The sequence below is a fragment of the Zalophus californianus genome, chromosome 14 (genome assembly GCF_009762305.2).
Source record: "Zalophus californianus isolate mZalCal1 chromosome 14, mZalCal1.pri.v2, whole genome shotgun sequence".
In the NCBI taxonomy this organism is placed as follows: domain Eukaryota; kingdom Metazoa; phylum Chordata; class Mammalia; order Carnivora; family Otariidae; genus Zalophus; species Zalophus californianus.
The window spans coordinates 44,410,530-44,437,753 of NC_045608.1; the positions used below are offsets into that span (position 1 = coordinate 44,410,530).

Consider the following 27,224-nt stretch of genomic DNA (forward strand, 5'->3'; position numbering starts at 1 on the left):
GCCAGCAGGTGAGAATGAGCAGGCTAGCCCTGACCTTGCCTCTTGAATAAATAACATCCCCATCCTGGAAAATCCGAAATGGCCAAGTGAGGCATGTCAGGGACCATAAAGTCGCTTTATGTCAGTCCCCATCCCCGTAGCTATTAGAATATGCTGGAGCTGTTTCATGTCTGTGTTTTAAATTTGGCAGATGTTTCATCCTGTTTGCAGCCAGGATTTTAAAACTGGGAGCACCTCTGCATTCATGTCCCACAAAAATACATATGTGCAGTCCTGTTTCAGTTCAGGAATGCCCAAGGACCCTTGGGGTATCTGGGGCCAAAGCCATCTCACTTTCTCCTCCTTTTAATGACTGCAGTGCGCAATTCAGGGGGTTCACAGGCCAATGGTAAGAGGGCCAGCTCCAGAAGAAGGCAAGGCTGATTCTGAGTCTGCCTCCTACAGCTGTGATGCATTTGTGTGTGATGAACATGGACAGGTAGTCAGAGACCTATCCTTGTGATTATGATTTAGGTATTTCTGTGAAGATGTTGACTTTAATCTGAGAACAAACAGTAGTGGCCTGCTCATCTGCCGCTTTAATAACTTCAGTCTCATGAAGAAGCACGTTCAGGTTGGAGGGCAAAGGGACTTTATCATTAAACCAAAGATCATGGTAAGTTTGCAAGCTTGATTCTACCGTTGAAAGTTAAGACAACAATTTCTTACTAATACTTGTTATTTGTTATTAGCCACTGGCATTAAGTACTTGGCACTTGACTGGAAAGTGAGAGAACAAAGGGAGTCAGTTCTTAATGCCAAGACTGCAGTCTCATTCCCCTTACTGAGGATTCATCCAGAGCAAAACAGAAGATGTGAAAAGTCAACAGATCTACCTTTCTTTAGACTTAAGGCTTAACAATTCCACCAAATCTTAAGTTTCAAACTTAACATTCTATCTTCATAAACTGGCAAAATTAACATTTTTACATTCTTTAATACATAAGAGAAATGTAAATTAAGATGCTTGTCTGTTCCTTTGCCAGATTTTTTTTTTTTTTTAAGAAAGAATTACCAACACTTTTGAGAGTGAAATCTATGGACCTACCCATGTCTTAGAAGAGATTTACTGGTATCTAATCATTTATAACATATGAATTCCCCAATGGAGCTTAGAAACCTCTTTGCTTTTATTTTTTGGATCTGGTGGGATGGGATTTAACCTGTCCACATCCAGCAGCACTGTGAAAGGCTTCCTGTGGGCCCTCACAATGTTGCTAAATGCACTAACTTTCAGAGAAGCCTACGTTTCTCCTGCCTTTGCGGTGTGTTAAGTTAGACCCAACCTATTCCCAAGGGGAAAGAACTTTTTCAGAACCCAAGAATGACAGACTTACATATGAGCCTAGTATCTGCCACTCTTATACTGCTCTTATTTGGGGACTGTTAGTATGCAATGCAGTTTTTCCTTGCCCATTTCGTCCAGTGACAGACATATTTCCCATGATAATCTCGGCTCTGATTTCAGGTGTCAGAGAGCTTAGCACCCATCTTGCCCCTTCAGTATGTCTGTGCTCCCGACAGTGAACACACACTACTGGCAGCCCCGGCGCAGTTTCTCCTGGAGAAGTTCCTTCAGCACGCTTCCTACAAACTCTTCCCCAAAGCCATCCATAACTTCAAGAGTCCCGTGTTGGCCATTGACTGCTACCTTAACATTGGACCAGAGGTAAAGGGAAGAGGGCTAGCACTGTGCTTTTACCCACTTCCACCCATTTCTTTCCCATTTTAGCTCCCATTTGAAAGCTTAAATGGAGACAAAAAAGGAGCCTGTGACATACTGCAAAGGCTCACACAAGATGTGATGGCGATTGTCCCTCCCCATACCTACTTCAGCTCTTCACAGTGAGCCAGTGAATACGCAAAGCTTAGCTCAGAGGTCAGTTCCACTGAGAAGCCTACCCATGACCTTGGACAGAAGCAGTTGCTTGCTGTCCTACAATATATCGGACCATCTTATAATCACGTGATGATGTTTCTCCACAAGACACAGTTCTTCAGAGGCACACAGTGTCTTAGCCACTGTTTAGACAGAAGAGGAGCTCAGTGATTGCTGAACAATTTAGGGGATCACAGGAGACCTTTAGAGCTGTCACGTCACCACTTTCTATTCCTGGATTTCTTTCTTTTCGTTTCCTTATTTTTCATTCTTTCTCTTGTCTCAAATTCCCTATCAGTTTTAGCTTTTTAAAAAATTTGTCACTTGCACCTTTAGACCACTGATGGCCTTCGGACCTTTAAGGGCTTCCACCACTAAGCTTTCCCCTATGATTATTAGTATTGTTTTAAAAATATTTTATTCTATTCATTAACATAATATCCTCTTTGTAAAGAACTTTTTAAAAAATTAAAAGGTATAAAGGAAAAATCATTTGCAATGGGAAGTTAACATTTTGGTGTACTAGATTTCCTCTTTGGCTTTTTTTTCTCTGTGTGTATTGACATACACAATCTCTTCAGACTGAAATACAACTGTTCAAGATTTATTTATTCATTTGAGAGAGAGGGAACACAAGCAGGGGGAGAGCAGGGAGCCCGATGCGGGACTCGATCCCAGGACCCCGGGATCATGACCTGAGCTGAAGGTAGATTCTTAACCAACTGAACCACCCAGGCGCCCCCTGGGAACGGATTTTTAATTCAAATAGCATAAACACTTTACATTCTCATTCTTAAGAAATTTCAGTAATCTACACTGTGGTTGGACCATGAACTGTAGAATTTGAGGTAGAAGGAACCTTAAAAACCATCAGGTATAATAGTGCTTTTATGATATCTCCAAACTCCTCCACCCCAGGGTCCAGGGCTCTAGATGTGAGTAGCAGTAAGACTGTGTTGTCTAACAGCAGCTAACACTCACTGAATACCTACTAAGCAGTTTACAGTATTTATTCCACAAAAGTCCTATGAAACAGGTACTACTGTTACTTCTACAGACAAGGAAACTGAGGTATGGCAAAATGAAGGAAGCTGCTCAAGGTCACTTACTAGCTACTAAGCAGAGGAACCAGTTATATGGATCCAAGTGGTCAGATCCATGCAGTAAACCATTTCACTGTTCTCAAGATCTCAACTATCTTACTTCCTTGTAATTTCTGTATAGTTATATTCTGTACATGCAAGCCATATAGAACTAAATCTTAAAAATCATGCACTATGGGGCACCTGGGTGGCTGGGTTGGTTAGTCATCTGCCTTGGGCTCAGGTCATGGTCCCAGGGTCCTGGGTTCAAGCCCACCATCGGGCTCCCCCCGCTCAGCAGGCAGTCTGCTTCTCCCTCTCCCTCTGCCTCCCACTCTCCCTTCTTGTGTTAATAAATAAATAAATAATCTTAAAAAAAAAAATCATGCACTGCTGGGGGGCACCTGGGTGGTTCAGTCAGTTAGGTGTTGGACTCTTGAGCTCAGCTCAGGTCTTGATCTCAGGGTCATGAGTTCAAGCCCCATGCTGGGCTCTACACCCAGTAAAATCATATATTGCTTGAAGCTTCTGCCTGATTGAAAATGTAAGTGTATCTAAATTAAAAGCTGATTACTTTATTAATGAGAATAAAAAATTTCTACTCAAAACATTTAATCTTTTCTAAGTATGCCTTTTTGTGGAAGGCAGTTTTTCATTTTATAAAGACGTTTAGGTGAAGAGGCCTGTTTTCTTACTACTAGTTCTCTCAACCGTCCTTCATTAAGAGAAACACGAAGATTTAAATAGGTTAAAACTTGGCACACTAAATAAAAGAGGTACAGAGTTTAAATAACCAGACTATTTAAGTTTCAGTAAAAAAAATTTACCTTCTTTACCTTACCCTGAAACAGCTAAAGAGGAAGGTACTGGCTCACTCAGCTAAAGTACAGATGGTTTTACTTGCTTTTTGAAATGCCCATGCTATGTCTGCTTGATGATTCCAGGTGGCCATATGCTACGTCAGCTCCAGACCCCACTCCAGCAATGTCAGCTGTGAAGGGGTGTTTTTCAGTGGACTTCTCTTGTACCTCTGTGACTCTTTTGTAGGTGCTGATCTTCTGAAGAAATTTAAGTTTCTAAAAGGTAAGTCAAATTTAGTGTCTTTTGCTTGTGAATGCCATTGTTCCCCCAGACAAAACAGGGAGGTGAAACATATAAAAAAAGCACTTTAACAATCGTTTTTGCCAGTAAGTTGAACACTTTGCTTTTAAACCAGGGCCACGATTTTCTTAACTGGGGCGGGGATAGAATCAGGTGGTTGTTCTACCAGGACAAACTACAGATACACGGCCAGAAATGTGATCCCATTAAGTTTGTTTTTGCCACTATTAATTTTAGAAAGGAATGATGCAATGTAAGCAGAAATCTAATTTTAGTAAAAATCAGGTTAATGAGTTGTGATTCTGGTATAGAAACTAAAGTTGCTTCAACAGGTATGCACTATACAAAAGAGATCTGCCTAAGAACAAACTGCAGATTAAGCATCACAAATAATCATGACAAGATGACCTCCGAGGTCAGTGAAGAAAGTAAGATTCAGAATATTGTGCAAAGGCCACTGTGGAAAACAGTGTAGAGTTTCCTCAAAGACTAAAGAGTACTGGGTATTTACCCAAAGAAAACAAGAACATTAATTCAAAAAGATACGTGCACCCCAATGTTTGTTGCAGCATTATTTAAAATAGGCAGTATATGTAAGCAACCCAAGTGTCCCACCATAGATGAATGAGTAAGGAAGATGTATCTGTATACAATGGACTAACTCCACCATAAAAAAGAAGAGATCTTGCCATTTGCAGCAGCATGAATAGGCCTAGAGGGTATATAATGCTAAGTGAAATAAGTCAGAGAAAGACAAAATACTGTATGATTCTACTCATATGTAGAATTTAAGAAGAGATGATATTGTGTATTTATGTATGCATAAAAATGCATCTGGAGCAGTGAGGCGGGGGCTGCCTCCCAGGGGACATTTAGCAATATCGGGAGACATCTTAGGTTGCCACACTGGAAGGTGCTACTGGCATCTAGTGAGTAGAAGCCAAGGATGCTACTAAACCATCCTGCAAGAACAGAACAGCTCCCCTGTAACAGAATGATCCAGTGTTGCTAAGGTGGAGAAACCCTGCACTAGAAACACAGAACATTGGTTTTACCATTGGTTACCATGGGGGAAGCGAGATTTTTCACTTTACACTCTTCAACTTTTGAATTTGTAAGACTACGTACTCAAATAAAAATTAAAATTATAACAATTGTGATAGGTCACTTACCTTTATGTTGCTTCTCAGATGTGTCAGCTTAGAGGATATAATCAGAAAAAAATGGCGTGTTCTTTATAATTTCAATCCCTGAGCCTAAGACACATTTCTGCCTTTCTTCTGAAGGTGCTACCCTGTGTGTCATCTGCCAAGACAGAAGCTCCTTACGCCAAACAATTGTCCGCTTAGAGCTAGAGGATGAGTGGCAGTTCCGCCTCCGGGACGAGTTTCAAACTGCAAACAGCAGCGATGACAAGCCCCTCTACTTTCTTACTGGCCGCCACGTATGAGCTTTTGAAGAGACCAAAAATAGCAAAGGGATGCCTAGGTGGGGTGGGGCAGAAACAATTATTTGGAATTTTTTTTTTCCTTTAAAGTACAATCACTGTGGAGCAAAGTGCAACATATTTGTTCTCCAAAGAAATCCACCCCTGCAACCCCAATCTGACCCAGATCTTTGGGGGGATCACTCTCTTTCAGTTCCACTGTCAGGACCTTAAGTTCAGGTTAACTCCACCCTAGGCAGTTATGCAATTACTTAAGACACGGGAGCCTGAGGAGGATACACTTTGGAGAATGAACATGGAGTTTGCATTGTTTTTTCTACTACACTATGTTAGGGGGAAAACGGACTCTTGGCATGAGCTAGCCTGAATGTGTTACATGAGACTCACACCGTTGGTGTGGAATTAATTGAAGATTAACGTTTGAGGCCTGAACCCTCAGTTTCTCTTCAGATCTGTACTTTGGTACAGTATTACTCAGGGGTCTGAAATGATAGAATGTAGAAGATATTTGTATTTTAAAAAAAAAAGAAGTAGCTTTGTCTTTCTCTGTGCAGTGTTAGTTTAAGATTTATAATCTTATATGTATTGAAACTTTTGGCAAAATTTCCACAGGAGTTAAAAGTTTACTATTAAAAACTGAACAAACAAATCAGTAAATGCAGAGCAGGCACTGTATGCATTTATGCAGCTTCTCCTTGCTGAAATTCCTTTTTTTTCCATTCTTTAAAAATGTTTCCAGTCTCTAAGCACACTATGTCCATGAGAATATGGAACAGAGTTTTTAATCTTTTACAAGGAGAACCTAATTCAGTAGTTGAGCCAATTAAAAAGCTTTCAGCGGTCACCCCATACCCACCCTGTTTGGTTGGAATTAAGCCAGGAAAGCTACATGTCAGGCTATGGTTCTGTGTGGCGTGGAAGTAGTTTCTTTCTTTTCAGGGCCTCAAGCAAAGCTTCCTTTAAAAGATACACTGAGTATCAGCTACCTTATACTGACAACACAAAAATCGCTGAAATGGGAAACAGAGCCAGAGAGACACAACCGTTTTAATCCTTGTGAGGAGTAAGAAAGATTCCATTAAGGTCTCTGACTCACTAAAATCAGCAGGGGATGTTTGTTCAATATCGACAGTGTAAGTTTCTTACAGACTTCTCACCAATATATTTTAATCAAAAACAGACTTTTAGAAAATGTTCTAGAACTAAGTCTATTGAAAGTTTACGCTTAAATTACTCCAGTTCTCGTTAAACAATCTCTTTGACATTTTTCTTATTAGCCCATATGTACCCACTTAAAATGGCCATTGTTACTTGAATTGATATCTTATCTGTGGCCTGAAACTGAGAGGGGGCTGACTAAGCCTGCATTTACTTAGAACAAATAATGTTAACCAACCAGCTTTATTAGCTTGTGATAAGGAGTTTACAGTAGTGAAAAGATGGAATGTACTAATCTGAAAACGGTTTGCAGATCTCTTGGTTTTAATATAGCTACTTATGATGCTTTAAATGTATTTTGAAATGAACAATTCCTTTAAACCCCATGTTTTTTAATTGTCCTTCAAAGAGGATCTGCCTTATGTATTCTTTAAAAATACTCCTTAATTTTAGTACAGCAGAATTTTTGGTAAAGAGGTACGTTTTGAAGCAGGTTGATTTAGATATGAATGTATTTCAATTGTTCCTGTTTTGTTGAAAGGGCCTAATGCAGATGATATCAAGAAACCCACTGTTTGTGCAATATTCCAATAATATTTACTATATAGAGCAAATAAGATACTTGAAATAATTCCAAAACAGTTGTACCTGGGGCAGATGGCCTCTCAGGGTTTCTTCTGGCTTTATGGCTTCAAAGTCTAAAGCGTGTTTTTTAAAGTAGTAACTTTAGATGCAGGTACTCCACAGCTGCACTCTGAAAAATCAAATAACCGTGATCTCTTAAATACTATTTAACCCTGTGGAAGAGAAAGTGCTGGAAAAAAGCCAAAAAGACCATCACCCCAATGATGGAAAATTCCAAATGACCCACCTATTCTTTTCAATGCTTGTATTACTAAGGTTTGGATCTTTTAAAATCACCTTATCAGTATAATTCTTTAGAGAATGTGAGGTCCTTCTCCTTTAAGGATAAAATTGCACAAGCACAGACACCATGATTTGTTAATACATACCTTGGTGTGTTCAGCTTCAAGCCTTGCCATCCTTTAGAACATTGTGGTATGAATGTGTTTGCTAGGCCTGCATAATAATTGATCTATAGACCTGTTGAACCTTGCCATGTAGGACAGTTCATACAGGTTAATACTGAATGTAAACTAAAATTAGAATGAGAATTGTATTCAATTATTTTGGCTGTAATTTATGCAATTGCTTTTTGTGATTTTTAGAAAAGGAGGCACCTGTGTTACTTTATTACTGTAAAATTTTCTTAACCAAAATTTGGTGAATTTCACTAGTTGGTCTACCTCACATTTTGTTTATGATTCTAAACTTTTAAGTTGTGTCTACAGTATGTTGTCCTTTCATTTAATTTGGTGAATGTATTAAAATTCTTTCCCAACCCCCCCAAAAAAGAAAAAGTGTGTTTTCTTTGCACTAATTTTCTGGTATGTTCAAAAATGGAATGAGCTCCCTACCACTGGCAATGTCCAAAAAAGACACTTAGAGTCATCCAACCTGTGATATGTGGACTTAAGATTTGACTATTCTCTCGCTTAACAGTCCAAGAAAGTGTTAAGTAAATACTTGTTGAATGAAAATCTGTAGCTTATACAAAGAAAATACACACATATGAAGTATCTACACACCATGCCCATTTGCAGAGTTCCACATTAAGTATGGATAACAGATCTAAAAATGATGTTTTAGAGATATTAGAAATACTCAGTATATCCCCAATCTTTTATAGACGGCAACTACACTCATTTGGGGTCCTCAGAAGCAGAACTTTGCTTCTGCAAGTTGCGAGAACTGTGTAGTATGACAGAAGGTATTAATCTCCAATTTATTTCCCAGCTACCTACTTTTAAGAATAACTTTGTTAGGGGCGCCTGGGTGGCTCAGTCATTAAGCATCTGCCTTCGGCTCAGGTCATGATCCCAGGGTCCTGGATCAAGCCCCACATCAGGATCCCTGCTCGGCGGGAAGCCTGTCCCTCTACTACTCCCCCTGCTTATGTTCCCTCTCCTGCTGTCTCTGTCAAATAAATTTTAAAAATCTTAAAAAAACCTCATTATTCCAGAAAAATGCCTTTCATAGTTCTATTATGTAAAGCATAGTAGACTTTGATAAAGAACCATGAAAACACTCTTCTAGGCCAAGGTACCCTGGCCGTTTACCTCAGGAGGGGCGATAAACATTTGTTAAGTGTGGTGACAGATTCAGGAGCAAGTAGAAACTGCCAGTGTTCCACTACATATTCCAAAGCAGCTGCTCCATTGGAAGGACCAAAAAGCTGTGAAACTCGGACTACTGTACCTTTGTATTCAACTACCTAATGCTAGAACAACATCTAGGCAACAAATATTCCTCAGGCCTCTCTTTAGTCATGGAAACTGACCCATAAGCTTTCTCTAGAACACTGTTCTAACACTGAAACCCTGGTTTTACTGAAAGAAACCATCACTAAAGGTGATTTCAGGAAGGGCCTCTGAGGCCAAGTTTTAAAGCCATTCACACAGTAAATTCCTTCTGCTCCTTACTGTCAAGCACTGAGCTAAGGAAAGCATCCACTTCAGTGACTATGACAGCAGGTGGAGTAAGTTCTAAGAGAAAGCAACAGTACGTTTTCTGACCACTTTTTTGTTCTGTAAGTAGTCCAGTGTGTTTTATTTTTACTAGAATGGTGTGGCAGGAGGAGGGGTTATCCTAAGACAGTATCTTCCCTTTATGTGCCAAAAGGCCCAAGAGCCATAAGAATAGACAGAAGACAAAAGTGTGTCTGCAGTCACTCTCCAGAAACCAACTCAGCAATCTTAACTCCTGGTGAAATATGCCTAGGCAGGACTATATCTGGGCAGCCATGCAATGTAAGCAAGAACAATTACAAAGTCACTGCATGTCTATTGTACTTTACTCATAAAATTGATTTTTTTATAATAAAACCAATGCATGTCCATGTAGAAAAGGGCATAACACATGAAACCTTGTGATTCCTATCTATACTTGTAGTTCCTATGATGTCTACAAACTAGACTTTTTTTTTAATGATTTTTGAGAGAGAATGAGAGTGCGCGTGCATGCAACATGAGAGGGAGAGAATCTCAAGCAGACTCCCTGCCAAGCGCGGAGCCCGAAAAAGGGCTTGACCTAACGACCCTGAGATCATGACCTGAGCCAAAATCAAGAGTCAGATGCTCAACCGACTGAACCACCCAGGCGCTCCAGACATTTTTATACTGAACCAACAACTATTCAAGGGCAGCTGACAAATTCATAGACATATTTATACAATCACAATTATAGAATCACTTCTTTTGAAGTTCGACTGTGGCCATTAGTGTATACTCACTGTGTCCTTTACAGCCTCCACCCCTCCGAAAAGACCGCTCTTCTTTTTCTAATGTCATTCTTCAGGCTTCAGTTGCAATGTGATAGCACTGACCATTCTTGATTTTTAAAACTCTTCTTTTGGTTTCTACCACTCTCTTCTGATCCTCTTACCTCTTCCCAGGTACTCTTCTTTGAGACTCCTAAATGATGGTGTTCCTCACAACTCTCTCCTATCCTGTCATTTTACAAACCCCATGGTGGGGACATCTCTTCTAACTCTTTGAATAACTACATTAATAAATTTCCTTAGTTCAAACTTCTCCAAACTCTAGATCAACATATCCAATTATATACCAAACAGGTATCTCCACTTGGAGATTCTGCAACCACCTCAAAATCTTTACCAAAATTGAGCTCATCCTTTGTGGTCCAATCCTCCCAACATAATTCTCCAGTATTCCCTTCTCAGTCAATCCATCTATCCAGTTACCCAAATCAAAATTCCAAATTGCCCTAGATTCTTTGCCATGATCTTTGTCCAGCTGGTTGTCAGCTCTTTCAGTTCTTCAGTTCTATCTTCCCCAAGTTTATCTGTCTCCTCATCTCCAACAACACATCAGTTTTAGTTCTGTGTTTCAACATTTTTCACAGACCGCTAACAGTAGTCTCTTAACCTTCTAAGTTCCAGATTCCTCATTTGAGGTGTCATGATAAAATAATGCAGCACTATACAGAAGGCATGACACACAGCAAACACTCAAAAATTAGAAGTCATTAATACTAAGAGAAATACCTAGACTACAAAAGTTATTTGAGGGGCTGTGTCTTCAATATAAACATGAAAATAATGGTTTTCCTAATAACTGTAACATTTAAACCAACCAATGTATATTCTCTACTCCCAGGTCCCTTTAAAACCACCAAGTTTGGCTCCACAAAGAAGCATACTATGGCTTCTGTGGAAGTTGGGTCTGTATCATGCTGTATTATGAAATTAACAGTTACTAGAGCATCTATACTATACCTGAAAAAGTCCTCTTTTTAAAAGTTACGCTCCTTGTCAGCCAAATGAGGACATCAGGGATGACTAGAATAGTTTCTAGTCCAAAGGGAAAGGGAGTGTCAAAGTCAGACTATCATGATGAGTCAGAGGGAAATATTTACACCCCTACAAACAGAATACAGAGCTTTGTACCACTCTTTAAGTTTAAAAAGCATACACCTATGGGGGGGTAAAATACACACCTGCTAATTTAAAGCCCTAAATTTTAGCTGGTTTTTAATGGAGATATGATTATTTCAGCTCATAAAAATAATCTATGTTAAATGAAGTGGTGCTTCATTCTTGGGCTATGGCTCGCTCTTTCTCTGAAAGACCAGAAAAATTCTGTTAGGATTTTGCCTTTTGAAGACCAAGTTCAGAGTTGTTACAGATATACTGGTCCTCTGGCAAAATGGTGAAACTTCTAAGAAGCTGGTGTTTTAATTCTATTTTAAGGTATCAAACTTAACTCCCTGAAAAAGCACAAATGACAACACACTATTATCACATTTATCACTTAGAAAAAGCTATCAAGTATTTTATTATTTTATTCTACATTATATACAGGTCATAAAAGGCCACAGCAGTTTTTCAACATATAAACCCTTTAAAAGTAGAGGGCACTATGAAGGATTGACAAGTATCAAAATGAAGTCCAGTAACGCGGGCATATACTCAGTGTAGTATTTCTGAGGAATAACAAAGCAGATACCAAGTCATCCATAGTTAGCTTACAACTATTCCATAGGTTTTTATAGACCTCTTTGGGATTTGTTAATAGCCTAAGTGTGCCCAGGTGCCACTTACTTTAAGAAATAAAACCGGAATGAAAGAATAATAAACTTTAGAGGGTACTTTCTAATTCTAGTCACTTTATAGCTCTCCAAGAAGAAAAGCCTCAATTCTTTACCACCTTCCACTTCTTCCTGCATCAAGAATAGGAAAGAAAGAAATGGAAGAAAATGTTCAATATTCCAAATTCTTCCTGCTTATTTGGAACTATGCCTTTTTGCAGGGGTTCCTTTAAAATGTATTTCAGGCCCTTTAAGAATTAGCTTTGAATTCTCTGACATGCAATATTGCACCCTCCTTGAATAAGAACCAAAAACATTGGTTCCCGCTCTGTAAAAATACAATCTTTAAAACTATAACTGGTATCAGCAGATCAATATAAAAAAATACAGTACCAAGCTACACTGGTATATTTCCATATTAAGAACTTCAAAATATACTTATCACTGAGACCATAGTCCTTGCATTAGTTTTCAGTCCACTATGAACAATTATCTGCTGCATGTAAACATGTCTAAATAACTATAGATAAAATACATCAATCATAAATTTCTGTAAAAGATAATAAAATATCTTCTTTAAAAAACAAAACAATAATAAGCTATTACTGCATTGTTTCCAATTTTATGAAAATGGAACAACCTTACAGTTGTTGCCAGTCCTGAGTTCATCGTAATAAAAATGGCCCTAGTTCCTGGTTAAAGTCAGCAACCAATCCATTCTCTTCAGTAGATGTCTTCTAGTACTGCAGGCACGAATTTGTTTTAGGTGCTATTTTGTCCATTAATAAAATTATATACCAGAAACTGACCAGTGCCACAGTACTGTGTTGCAAATAGTTTTCCATCAGGAGTGGGATCTGAGAAAGCAATTTCTTCTTTACTCAAATATGAGCCATATATAAAGTTACTCCTATTAAAAAAGGGAGGGGGTGTGGAAGGGTAAAAAGAAAGAAATTAACATTTTTATCATTAAAACTGGAAAAACCTATCAAGTAAAATTTGACCAGTAAAACTTTTAGGTAATGTTGTATGTTCTAAAAATTGTTGAAAATAATCACTCATCTAGATTATTAATAACCTGAGGTAAAAAAATTTTATGAAAGTAACAACGGTTTTAAAAAACATTTACCCAACACCTTTTCTTGATAAAAATACTCAACAATTCTGAGAAGGAACTTCCTCAACCTGATAAAGAGCGTCAGGCAACATCAAAATTAATGTGAAAGACTGAAAACTGTTTCCCAAAGATCAAGAACAAGGAAACCTATCTGTTTATACCTCTTCTATTCAACAGTGTACTTACTGCAGGCTCTAGCCAGGGTAATTAGACAAGGAAAAGAAATTAAAAAGCAGATTAAGAAGGAAGAAGTAAAACTACCTCTTTCTGGAGACAGTTTTGGATGATCTTGTATATACAAAAATCCTAAGGAATTCACAAAAAAACCATTAGATCTAATTAAAAATGAGTTCAGCAAGGTTGCAGGATACAAGAACAATATTAAAAAATTAACTGAATTTCTATATACTTGAAATTAACAATCCAAAATGAAGTTTTAAAAACAATTCCATTGATAATAACATCAAGAGAATAAATACACAGGATTAAGTTTAACAAAGAGGTGCAAGATCTGGGAACTTAAACAAACAGAAAGACATGCCATGTTTATGAATCAGAAGAACTACACCTGGCTTTGCAGAAATTAACAAGCTGGTCCTAAAACTCTCATGAAATTGGAAGAGTCACTAAACAGTCAAAAGAATCTTGAAAAAGAACAAAACTCAAGAACTCACACTTCCTTATTCTGCAACATACTACAAAGCTACAGAACTAAAAGCAGTGTGCTATGGCTTAAGAATAGACTGATGGAATAGAAGTGAACAGTCCAGATATAAACCCTCACAATGAATGACTTTGACATGGGTGCCAAGACCATTCAATGGAAAAGAATAGTTTAACAAATGGCACTGGGACAACTGGATATCCACATGAAAAAGAGAATGCTGTCGGATCCCATCTCACATCATACACAAAAATTAACTTAAAATGGATCAAAGACCTAAATGTAAGAACTAGAAGTATGAACTCTTGGAAGAAAATAGAGGTATACATCTTTGTAGCCTTGCATTAGGAAATGGCTTCTTAGGACACCAAAAACACAAGTGACAAAAGAAAAAGATATATAATTTGGAGTTCAAAATTAAAGACCTTTGTGCTTCAAAGGACACCTGAGAAGATGAAAAGACAGCTATGAAAAGGTAGAAAATATCTGCAGATCTTAAACCTGATAAGGGACTTGTCTCCAGAATAAAGAACTATTACAATAAGAAAAAGATAAATTAATTTAACAATGGACATTGGATTTGAATAGGTAGTTCCCTGAAGAACATCCGTAAATGGCCAATAAGCACATGAAAAGATGCTCATTAGCCATTAGGAAAATGTAGATCAAAGCCAAAATGAAATACCACTTCATACTCACTAGGATGGCTAAAATTAAACAGACAGTAACAAATGCTGATGAGGATGTGGAGAAATTAGAACCTTCATACATACGTTGCTGGTGGGATTGTAAAATAGTGTAGCTGCTTTGATAAGCAGTTTGGCAGGTCCTCAAAATGTTATACATACAGTTACTATATGGCCCAACAATTCTACTCCTAGGTATATACCAAGAGAAACAAAAACATGCAAACACTTCTCTACTTACCAAGGGAAATAAAAATACACAAAAATTTGTACATGAATGTTCACAGATTATTCATAATAGCCAAAAGTGTAACCAAGCCACCCCCGTTCATCAACTGATGAATGGATAAATGAAATGTGATACATCCATACAGTGGGATTTCATCTGGCAATAAAAAAAGGGATGAAGCAGGGGCGCCTGGGTTGCTCAGTCGTTAGGCATCTGCCTTCGGCTCAGGTCATGGTCCCAGTGTCCTGGGATCAAGCCCCGCATCAGGCTCCCTGCCCCGCGGGAAGCTTGCTTCTCCCTCTCCCCCTCCCCCTGCTTGTGTTCCCTCTCTCGCTATGTCTCTGTCAAATAAATAAAATCTTAAAAAAAAAAATTTAAAAAAATAAAAATTTAAAAAAAAGGATGAAGCACACAAATACATGCTACAACACAGATGATCTTTGAAAGCATGCTAAGGAAAAGAAACCAGTCACAAAAGGTCATTTATTATAGGAATCCATTTATATGAAATGTTCAGAATAGGAAAATCCATTCAGATAGAAAGTAGATTAGTGATTGCCAGAAGCTGGGGGAGAGGGAAATGGGGAGTGACTGCTAATAGGTATGGGTTTTAGGGGGCCAGTGACGGAAATGTTCTGGAATTAGATAGTGGTGATGGTTGCACAGCCTTCTGAATATATTAAAACCCACTGAATTGTATAATTTAAAGAGTTAAGTTTTATGCTATGTAATTATATCTCAATAAAGCTGTTGTTTAAAAGTTTTTTTTTCAATTTAGCCGGATACAGACTATTAGAATTTTCACACTATAATCTTAACAAGGTGAGCTAGGTACATAAGAAAGAACAATAAATGAAAAAAGTAGAAACTCTATATGAGTTTTAACAGGAAGCTTATGGGGGCATCTCACTATCACACACAACAAATGCAATGGCTACACTGTGTAATGTTTTTATAAACTAGAACCATCTTAGGGTTGTCGTAAGACATAAATTTACAAGACTTAAAGGAGGTGCAATACCCTCATATTCAGGACTATTATTTAAGCAGCTGCATTTTCCAGGTTTAGTTTTGAAAGAGCTAAAAACAGACTTGCCTCTTGTCATGAAAAGGGCGGGTAGACCTGAGCCCTTCTGGATCACTACTTTACAATAAAGTAAGAGGGAAAGACCAGAAACACATTAAGGTTCTAAGATTCCTAGATCCTTAGGATCTCACAACAATGATGGACTACTTTGAAAGCTATACCTACAGATAATAGCAGACAGGGATTCCAGAAATAAACAAAAACATGAGACTGACGTAAAAACCTCATCTGTGTGATTAATTTGAACCTCCAATAATCCTCTGGCAAAGGTACTTTAAAGAACAAAAAAAAAAAACATGCAATTTATCTGAGTCTTTTCCTCTATACCTTTAATTTAACATCAAGCAATAAAAATAGCAAAAAGAAAAACTAGTAGGAGACTTAGATAATTTACAAATAATATTCCTAATTTAAGACAAATTTTTCTAAAAGCAATTTTAAATTCCAAATTCTCACATTTATTTGGTTATCTTTAAAATTCTCCAATATTGAACGGTTTGAAATAACTGGGTTATTTTGGCCTAATAACATAGTTACAAGTAAGTAAAAATAGTTTAATAGTATTTAACTGATAGTGTTTTCTCTCCCCTCAGATTAACTTCACATAAAAAACAAAGATCCAATACACTGACAATCTTATGCAAATTTTAAATTAAGATAAATGTTATAGATTTAAGATTAAATGCCAGTCTTGATACTAAAAATCTCCTTAAATCTTAAAACTACAGAAAACCACTTGAAGAATCACATTCAAGTTACCTTAGGCATTCAATCATGCGAGAAGCAATTTTCTTCCGACGCATCATGCTGAATACCCATATCCGACTGATTCCACAGATTGCAGGCTCTGGCAATGTTGAACAGCACCAGGCTTTTTGCCTTTCAAATCTGACTTTTTCTTCCTCTGACCTGATTACTGGATGTTTCTCTTCTATAACTCTGTAGCCCTAAGGTATCAAAATTAGAGGGAAAAATTTTAAAGTGAGAATGTTAACTAGCAATTGTCTAGTACTGACCTTAGTGAGGAGGCTGCTCCATTTGTCTGGCTTAACAAACTATGGGGGCCACTTATTCTTTCACTCCCACTTTAGGAAACAGATCTGAATCTACATTCGGTTCTAATTTACTTACCAGTTATGTGACCACAAAAGCAGTTAACAAATTAAGATTTGGGTTCCTTATCTATAAACTAGAGATATCTACCACTTCTCTCAGAAAATTGTAGAGAAATTAAATAAGGTAATACATATAAAATACCTTGCCCATCATGGCTGGTCCATAATGGCAACTGTTATTTTTTTCTCTACCTCCCACATTCTAAGGACAAGCAAAAGTACATGTCAAGAACTCAGCAGTCATAACAACTGTTTCTGTGATTACTGCCATAGTTCTAGGGTTCATAACTGTGCAGGAACTAGGACTAGGGATGGCAGAACAATCAAAAATTCAAAAAGCTGCTTTCCGCACATTTCCATCTCTTTAAAAAAAAAAAACTAAAGTGCTTTAAAAAACATAGTATCATCTCCTCTACCAGTCTAGCTGGACAACAGCCAGCCTTCTGACAGAACATGGTATAAATCTTAAAACGATTAGACAATACAATGAAGAATTAACAAACAAACATTACACAGCTATCTTCTAAACACTGCAAAAGTGATTTTTGGAACTAGGCAGAATATAAATTGAAAAAAACACAAGGGTATACACTATGTAAAATTAACTCAATTTCAATATGGCAAACTCTGTAAGTCATTTTATATCAAATTTATATCCCCAAATTACCTTATCACAGCTATTCATTTAAATCAATTTTGTTAATATAAACAGCAAGATTCATAAAGCCACACAATTTAAGACTGATTTTTAAAATTAACATATAGAAATTAACTCATAAAGACTTGTTTTGACTTTTTATAAGAAAATTTTTATAAAACATAGTTTGCAGGAAATTATTAATATACAGATACCAACTAAACAAAAATCATATCCAATGTGCACTGAATTCACAAACAAGAACTCAGCTGAAAAAAGACAATTCAAATGAGGTATTCCTCAAAATGAGCATGATTAGAGAGTCTAGAATCTTCTGTTCTCATAAGTTGGTCAGTTACTACATAACTTACACAATGTGAATATATCCCTTTTATTGTGATTCTTTTATTTTTTGTACAATTTGGCTCCTAAATACAAGTCAACTTCTCACCTAGAGCTCAAGCAAAGAAGTGGTGATCTACCACTAAAGAAATTGAAGCAGTCATCAAAAATCTCCCAGCAAACAAAAGCCCAGGGCTTCCCAGGGGAATTCTACCAAACATTTAAAGAATTAATACCTATTCTTCTGAAACTGTTCCAAAAAACAGAAATGGAAGGAAAACTTCCAAACTCGTTTTATGAGGCCACCATTACCTTGATCCCCAACCCAGAAAAAGACCCCATCAAAAAGGAGAATTACAGACCAATATCCTTGATGAACATGGATGCAAAAATTCTTACCAAAATACTACCCAATAGGATCCAAGTGGGATTTATCCCTGGACTGCAAGGTTGGTTTCAACATCCGCAAATCAATCGTGATATAATACATTACAAAAGAAAGAACAAGAATCGTATGATCCTCTCAATAGATGCAGAAAAAGCATTTGACAAAGTACAGCATCCTTTCTTGACCAAAACTCTTCAGAGTATAAGGACAGAGCGTACATATCTCAATATCATAAAAGCCATCTATGAAAAACCTACAGCAAATATCATTTTCAATGGGGAAAAAAATGAGAGCTTTCCCCCTAAGGTCAGGAACACGGCAGGGGTGTTCACTATCACCACTGCTATTCAACATATATTAGAAGTCCTAGCCACAGCAATCAGACAACAAAAAGAAATCAAAGGCATCCAAATCGGCAAAGAAGTCAAACTCTCACTCTTTGCAGATGATATGATACTTTATGTGGAAAACCCAAAAGACTCCACCCCAAAACTGCTAGAACTCATACAGGAATTCATTCAGTAAAGTGGCAGGATATAAAATCAATGCACAGAAATCAGTGGCATTCCTATACACCAACAAGACAGAAAAAAGAGAAATTAAGGAATCAGTCCCATTTACGATTGCACCCAAAACCATAAGATACCTAGGAATAAATCTAACCAAAGAGGCAAAGGATCTGTACTCAAAAAACTATAAAATACTCATGAAAGAAATTGAGGAAGACACAAAGAAATGGAAAAACGTTCCATGCTCATGGATTGGAAGAACAAATATTGTGAAGATGTCAATGCTACCTAGAGCAATCTACACATTCAGTGCAATCCCCATCAAAATACCATCCACTTTTTTCAAAGAAATAGAACAAATAATCCTAAAATTTGTATGGAACCAGAAGAGACCCCGAATAGCCAGAGGAATGTTGAAAAAGAAAAGCAAAGCTGTCGGCATCACAATTCCGGACTTCCAGCTCTATTACAAAGCTGTCATCATGACAGTATGGTACTGGCACAAAAACAGACACATAGATCAATGGAACAGAATAGAGAGCCCAGAAATGGACCCTCAACTCTATGGTCAACTCATCTTTGACAAAGCAGGAAAGAATGGAAAATGGAAAAAAGACAGTCTCTTCAACAAATGGTGTTGGGAAAATTGGACAGCCACATGCAGAAGAATGAAACTGGACCATTTCCTTACACCACACACAAAAATAGACTCCAAATGGTTGAAACGACCTAAATGTGAGACAGGAGTCCATCAAAATCCTAAAGAACACAGGCAGCAACCTCTTCGACCTCAGCCGCAGCAACTTCTTCCTAGAAACATCGCCGAAAGCAAGGGAAGTAAGGGCAAAAATGAACTACTGGGATTTCATCAAGATAAAAAGCTTTTGCACAGCCAAAGAAACAGTCCACAAAACCAAAAGACAACCGACAGAATGGGAGAAGATATTTGCAAATGACGTATCAGATTAAGGGCTAGTATCCAAAATCTATAAAGAATTTATCAAACTCAACACCCAAAGAACAAATAATCCAATCAAGAAATGGGCAGAAGACACGAACAGTTTTCCAAAGAAGACATCCAAATGGCCAAAAGACACATGAAAAAGTGCTTAACATCACTCAGCATCAGGGAAATCCAAATCAAAACCTCAGTGAGATACCACCTCACACCAGTCAGAATGGCTAAAATTAACAAGTCAGGAAATGACAGATGTTGGCGGGGATGTGGAGAAAGGGGACCCTCCTACACTGTTGGTGGGAATACAAGCTGGTGCAGCCACTCTGGAAAACAGTATGGAGGTTCCTCAAAAAGTTGAAAATAGAGCTCCCATACGATCCAGCAATTGCACTACTGGGTAGGGGGATGGTTTAGCCTGGTGATGGGTATTAAAGAGGGCACGTTCTACATGGAGCACTGCACGTCATACACAAACAATGAATCATGGAACACTACATCAAAAACCAATGATGTAATGTATGGTGATTAACATAACAATAAAAAATTTTTAAGTCAAAAAAAAAAAAAAAAAAAAGAAGTGGACAACTTTTTATAAAGAACCAGATAGTATTTTAGGCTCTGCAACCCAACAGGTTTCCGTTGCAACTACTCAATTCAGTCTAGTGTGAACCAGCCAGAGACAATGTGTAAGCAAATGGGCACTGCTTATATTATATTGTATTTAAATTGTATTGTAATTATAATAAAATTTTATTTAAAAAAACAGGCTGGATTTTGCCCTTGGGCCAACAGTTTGCCAACCTCTGCTTTTATTCCAATACTGAAGGAATGGAGACAAACATTACATTAGTACCCAACATGGAAACTTCCTAAACGAAATTTAACAGTACTTTTTGATTTATAGAATTTTTATTTTATATACTGACTTGAGAAACTAATTCCCATAAAAGATATAATTCTGCTTAGTAAAAATTTAGACACGGCAATTCCAACATTCACATGCTTCCCTGTATAAAATGTAAATTTACCAGGATTGTGTTATTCAAGATTACACAGTAAACTCATTAGACACCAAATTACAAATCAGAACACTCTTTAAAAGTCACTTACCCACTGGATATGTTCTGCAATTAGGCAGCCAACTACTTTTTTGTCATTAGAAATAAAGAGAAGTGTTTTAGTTCTGGAATAGCACATTAGTGGGGCCTGTTGGAAACCTAAATCATTATCAACCATCTCTCTAATCTCGTCAACCTGCCAAATAAAGAACAGTGTATTTTGTAACAATGAAAGGAAGCACTGTATACATGTTAAAACATACTATTTCAGTTCAGTAAGTTGAGCATATTATTCCAAGCAGAATATTGCCTACAGAAGAGCTCTTTGCAATGATTATGCTAACCAGTAATGTTTCTCAAGGCCTGTGAAACAACGTGCAAAATGGGGAAAGAACTGGACAGTAATGCCAAGCCCAGCAGTCTAAGTAACAAGAACAGTGAGAGCTCCTACAATAGACAATAAGAACATTAAAGCATTAGAAGCATCACTGGTTTGAGAATTGAAGAGAACTTCACTGGAATCTTAGCCAGGCAAGCACTTGTCTTCCCAAGCCTTAATTAGTACTCTCATCAGTAAAATGGAAGTGAGCACAGAGGAAAGAAACACATGTTTATTCCTTAACCACCACTGGCCAGATACTATGCAAAGCACTTTATAAATATTATCTTATTTAAACCCAACATTTCTTGGGTCTATGGTCCCTCACTTTACATATGCAAGAAAGAAAGTTCAAAGGTAACTTTCCCATGTCAGATATTGGACATCTAGAAAACCAAAGAGCAGAAATAATGCTAATATGGCATCAAACTGTGCTTCTTCTAGTCTACCTCTAGAACTGTGGTCAAGGTCAAATATGATAAGCTCGAGCTTCTGGAGGCTCAAAGTCAAAGGTTTCTGTAGGTAATCAAACATTAGTTCCTTCTCCAGTTAAAAAATAAAATGCAAATATTCAGTCCAACATTCATTTGTATTACTAAGTTTAAAATTAAAATAACCCCAGGGGTGCCTGGGTGGCTCAGTTGTTAAGCGTCTGCCTTCGGCTCAGATCATGATCCTGGGGTCCTGGGATCGAGCCCCGCATCGGGCTCCCTGCTCTGTGGGAAGCCTGCTTCTTCCTCTCCCACTCCCCCTGTTTGTGTTCCCTCTCTCGCTGTGTCTCTCTCTGTCAAATAAATAAATAAAATCTTTTTAAAAAAATAAATTAAATTAAAATAACCCCTCGGAGGGTTAAGTATTCATACCTCTGACATGCAGAATACCATGTTCAGGGATGTAAACTCAAGTCCTCCCAATCCTGGAACAGTGTCCCATAACACAACTCACAATTCAGTTCCTAAAAGCAAATGACTCACAATTCCTTAGATTTTAATTTTTAACCCACTATGGATTACTGACTAGTAACATACGACACTGTTACTAAGATTTTGCCCTAAGAAACTAAAATGAGGAAGTTAGCATTTACTGAAGATTCTTAGTTAAGAAAGTCTGAATGCCACATACGGTGGTGTAGCAAATTTCCCACTGTTCATTTCCAACGGTAATAGTTGGAATTCCAAAAATTACATAATTTAATTTTCATTTTATCAATCACTAATCCAATATTAATTAACAAGTATTTGTTTTTGTGACAAGGATCAATGTTTCAAATATAAGACAGGTGGCATGGTTACATGTCATTCTAAATGTTATTGTCTATATTATTAGGCAGTGGTAGTATGGGAGCTTATTTGGTTATCTGGGATTGTCCAGTCATACATAATACAAGGCATGTGAAAAGTCAAAAACCACAAGATAAAGTAGAATGTTAGTTATATTTTCAAATAATAAGGTCACCCTTTCAAGTGAAGTTTTCCTAAATTGAAAGAGGTCCAATTGTTAACCTAAAAAAAAGAACAATAAATAAAACATTTCCCTTGTGTTTCCTAGACATTTTGGACACACTCTAGTGAAACTAAGTTTTTCAAAAGACAACTGGACCCACCACGTTACATTATAAGGTACTTCTGAAAAGGCAGACGGAGGGTGAAGGAAACATTTTGAGCATATTATTTGAAAATGTAATTAATATTAAGTCATTTCAAAATAAGTTTATCCTATGGTTTCCTGCCTTTTAAGATACCCAATATAATAAAATGAATCCAGACTTCATTATCTCTCTGAACCTTCAAAGTATGGAATTCTAAAAGTTGGACTAAGCCTGGCTCACACCAGATAAGAGGATTTCTTTAACATTTTATGATTACCTAATGTTTAATTTCAGAACTTCTATGACTTTTTGAAAAAGATTTATTTATTTATGAGAGAGAAAGAGCAGAGCAGTGGGGGGAGGGACAGAGGGAGAGACAGTCTCATGGGAGACTCCCAGCAGAGCCCAACATGGGGCTCGATCTCATGACCCTGAGATCACAACCTGAGCCGAAACCAAGAGTCAGATGCTTAACCGACTGTGACACCCAGGTGACCCTCTATGACCTATTATTATATCTTCTTCTACAATAAGCTTTTATTTAAAAATTTACTCTCAACATGAAACTTTACAATTGTTAATTTTCTAAGTTATTGTCAAATTTTAATTATAATTCTGATTTTTTTAATGAAAGTAATACTTTTTTTAACTAATAGATTTATTTATTTATTTTAGAGGAAGAGAGCACAAGCAGGGGGAGGGGTACAGGGAGAGAGAGAGAGAAGCCTAAGCAGACTCTACACTGAGCAAGGAGCCCAACGTGGGGCTCAACGCAGGGCTTGATCTCACAACCCTGAGATCATGACCCTAAGATCATGACCTGAGACAAAATCAAGAGTAGGACGCTTAACCGACTGAACCACCCAGGCACACCCCCAAGTTTTTTATTTATTTAAGTAATCTCTATGCCCTACATGGGACTCGAACTCACAACCCTGAGATCAACAGTCACATGATCTTGCAACTGAGCAGGCAGGTGCCCCTGTAATTCTGACTCTTAAAGTCACTAATGTGGCATTAAACAACTAGCATGCCTTTTATTCATTCCGTCACTCAAATTATTGGTAACATGGGACAGTAATCAATTCACTAAAAATTTATTTCACATATCCTAGACACATAAATTTAAGCATAATTTTTAAGTATAGTCTTTAAGTGCTTATTTGCTGTTTTCAGAGCTCGTGCTTAAACATGCTATGCCAGTAATGCGCTATCCTGTTAAAATGACTACAAAATTACATTATCTACAGGCGCCTGGGTGGCTCAGTTGGTTAAGTATCTGCCTTAGGTTTGTGTCATGATCTCAGGGTCCTGAGATTGAGCCCCTTGTTGGGCTCCCTGCTCAGTGGGGAGTCTGCTTCTCCCTCTCCCTCTTCTCCTCCCCCTCTCTCTCTCAAAAAATTAGACATTATCCATTCTACATGAAATTTCACTGGACATTTACCTTTTTCAGAGCATACTTTGGGTCTTCAGGAAGAACCATTATTATCCTGCCATCAGGATATTCAGCCAAAATTCTTTCTTTTTTCCAACCCTAGATATAAAAAATATGAATGAATTTTATGTTATATTTCATTCATCAGATTCACAGATAAGAAGAAAAATATATTGATGTATCTAAAAATTGCAAGTATGGAAAAATATTCTCATTAATGTTTAACTGATAAGATATGATGAATCAGCTATTTTGTTAGGCATACAGTGGGTACAATGCAAATTAATTTCTCTATACTACTCATTCAGAAATCTAATACCACAAGAATATTCTTATCATTTCCCATTTTAAATTAATTTTGAAAATCACGCACCAAAAGCAAGCCCCTTAAAAGTGATTCCCAGAGCCTAAAAGATAACTCTCCCGTTTCTTGATAAAAGAATTTAACTCTTAAATTTCTTTGGAACATGGTTACCTCCACAAACAAACACTCATGGTTTTATGTCTGGCATGCCAAAGACCTCCAGGAGGTTTTAAATGAACTGATTTGCATGCAGTAGCCCAGTATGTAGTAAGGAATAGTTTTTATTCTTATTGATCACAACTATCAAAGTCACAAGAAGGAGACTATAAAAATATAACTACCTTCTAAGAATCTAATAGGGAAGGAGAAGCTACGTTGTGTGTATCTGAAGTTAAACATACTCAAAAAAAGAGAGGTAATAAACTCTTCTTCAGATCCACACTCGTGGTGATTAATGAGCAGAACCTGCATGAAAAACAAAACAAAACAAAAGCCACTTAAATCTAGTAAGATGGGACTGAACCAGAGGTTAAAACTAGGAGCTTTGAAGTTAATAATAAGTACAGAAGGAATGAGCTTAACTGGTTGTTTCATTTGTCTTACCCAACCAACTTTACATTAAAAAAAAAAAAAAAAAAGGGCCTTTCAAGAAGGAATACGTACTTCTACTAGAGAAAACCATGATCTTCTGAGATCTTTTAAGACAATGAAAGCTCAATAAAACCAAGAAAAAAGTAACTACATTTTTAAAAAATATGGCAAGTCAGAGAAGAGGCTGATTTTCTTAAATAATTTAGAATGATTTTTTGAGGAGAGGGGCAGGATCTTGGGGACAAAAAGTCTAGTAATAAGCTTGGTAAATGTAACAATCTGAAGTACATAAAATGAGAATTCATTTAAAAAATAGAGCACCCAAAGATAAAGTAAGCTTCAGGTGATTATAATTATGATTGGTTAAAAAGTTCTCAAGATTTGCAAAGGAGCAGAACAACAGCCACAGAAGTCATTTTTTTTTCAATTTAGAAATTAAACCTGAATTTAAGTAAACAATTTTTAAAACATAAAAGATATCAACTCTTTAAAAACAAATTTATATTACTATGTTAATTTGGGAAACACTTTTAAAATAAATCCATTTTCAATAAAAATGAAAATGGAGTTTTCGTTTTAAAAGTTCAACCACAAATTCAATGAAGAACTAGAAAACTTAAGTAACCCTCATTTATAAGAAAGTCATAGTTGGGGGGCGCCTGGGTGGCTCAGTTGTTAAACATCTGCCTTCGGCTCCGGTCATGATCCCAGGGTCCTGGGATCCAGCCCCACATCAGGCTCCTTGTTCGGCAGGAAGCCTGCTTCTCCCTCTCTCACTGCCCCTGCTTGTCTTCCCTCTCTCACTGTGTCTCTCTCTGTCAAATAAATAAATAAAATTAAAAAAAAAAAAAGTCATAGTTGGGAGCCTGGGTGGCTCAGTCGGTTAAGTGTCTGCTTCGGCTCAGGTCATTCCGGGGATTGAGCCCCGCATCGGGCTCCCTGCTCGGTGGGGAACCTGCTTCTCCCTCTCCCCGTTTGTGTTCTCGCTCTCTCAAATAAATAAAATCTTAAAAAAAAAAAATAAGTCATAGTTCCTCAGCTGAATTATCTAAAGAAAATTTGGTAAGTTATTTTCCTATTATCTTTAAAAACAAAAATGCTGGTCTAATGTCATTACATTGCACTATAGGCACTAGACAAATTGTTTTACTATCTTTTTAGTATTAAACTTTCTCTTGAAACAACCTGACACTTGCACATTCATACAGAAAATCATATCACAATTGGATTTGACATAATTTTATGTTTTAAATATGGGTCTGTTTCTTCATGTACTTAAAAAGCAGCAGGAATTTGCAAAGGGCAGATTATGATTTTTTAAGTTTCATGAAGACAGCATATTTTAGTGAAAACTATTTAAGAGTTCTGGAGTAAAAGTTCAGGGTTTAGGGGCACCTGGGTGGCTGAGTCAGGTGAGCAACTGCCTTGGCTCAGGTCATGATCCCAGGGTCCTGGGATCGAGCCCCGCATCGGGCTCCCTGCTCAACAAGGAGCCTGTTTCTCCCTCTCCCTCTGCCTGCCGCTCCACCTGCTTGTGGTCTTTCCCTCTCTGTCAAATAAATAAATAAAAATCTTAAAAAAAATTTTTTTTCAGGGTTTAAAGCCTTGTTTTGTTGTTACTAGCTATACGACCTTGCGCAAATCACAAACTCTCTGCTTCCTGATCTAGGATATGTACAAAATGGCTGTCATCACCTCCATCACTTAGTTGTTAAAAGGGTTGTATTTAAGATAATTCCTCACACAGAGAAGCCACTCAGTAACTTCCATTCTACCTCCCTAATGATATCAAACTAAGATCAGTGCACTACTCTAAGAAAACACAAGTTAACTAATAAAAGTCCCCGAAGTTAAATACAACATCATGGACAGATGAAAGAAGTATGCTGGCTCATGTCTGTCAAATAACATACTCAAGACATTTATATGCCTCAACTGCAGTTATCTCTTTCTTGGAGTTAATAATCACAACGATCCTCCCGACTTTAAAAAGTTTACAGGAGACTATCTGCTGCTTGAAACTAAGGCAGAGGGGAAGGTTGTGGGGGAAGGGCATATACAATTTAGAGGAAAAATCAAACAGCCACAGCTTTCGGCAAAGATATAAATTCAAATGCAGTGCATTTACACTTCTCGCCTTTAGCTCTAACATGTTACACACATCCCTCTGCTAGTGAGTAGTATTTTCCAAACCCCAAATTTTCTTAATTCACCCATCTGGCTGTGAAAGCTTACCCTAACAGCAAACAATGACTATTTGTT

At 37.3% G+C, this 27,224-nt stretch overlaps 2 protein-coding genes across 21 annotated transcripts in view; one reads left to right on the forward strand and one right to left on the reverse strand.

Moving 5' to 3' along the window:
- Window positions 1-8,121, forward strand: part of GREB1L (GREB1 like retinoic acid receptor coactivator) — a 274,155-nt gene extending 266,034 nt beyond the window's left edge. For 8 of the 10 annotated variants that reach the window (XM_027576041.1, XM_027576039.1, XM_027576044.1 and 5 more), the window contains 4 exons: window positions 514-655; window positions 1,508-1,708; window positions 3,945-4,083; window positions 5,388-8,121. In XM_027576041.1, coding sequence (XP_027431842.1) covers window positions 514-655; window positions 1,508-1,708; window positions 3,945-4,083; window positions 5,388-5,551 — 646 coding nt within the window. In that variant the 3' untranslated portion in view covers window positions 5,552-8,121. Of the gene's footprint in view, window positions 1-513; window positions 656-1,507; window positions 1,709-3,944; window positions 4,084-5,387 lie in introns of those variants that run through there. The other 2 variants (XM_027576047.1, XM_027576048.1) reach the window with 2 other exon arrangements.
- Window positions 8,122-11,585: 3,464 nt separating this feature from the next.
- ESCO1 (establishment of sister chromatid cohesion N-acetyltransferase 1) overlaps window positions 11,586-27,224 on the reverse strand; it is an 84,618-nt gene continuing 68,979 nt past the window's right edge. For 8 of the 11 annotated variants that reach the window (XM_027575973.1, XM_027575972.1, XM_027575974.1 and 5 more), the window contains 4 exons: window positions 24,077-24,166; window positions 20,718-20,861; window positions 16,418-16,605; window positions 11,586-12,785 (listed from right to left, as the gene is read on the reverse strand). In XM_027575973.1, coding sequence (XP_027431774.1) covers window positions 12,638-12,785; window positions 16,418-16,605; window positions 20,718-20,861; window positions 24,077-24,166 — 570 coding nt within the window. In that variant the 3' untranslated portion in view covers window positions 11,586-12,637. Of the gene's footprint in view, window positions 12,786-16,417; window positions 16,606-20,717; window positions 20,862-24,076; window positions 24,167-24,712; window positions 24,837-27,224 lie in introns of those variants that run through there. The other 3 variants (XM_027575977.1, XR_003516892.2, XR_003516891.2) reach the window with 3 other exon arrangements.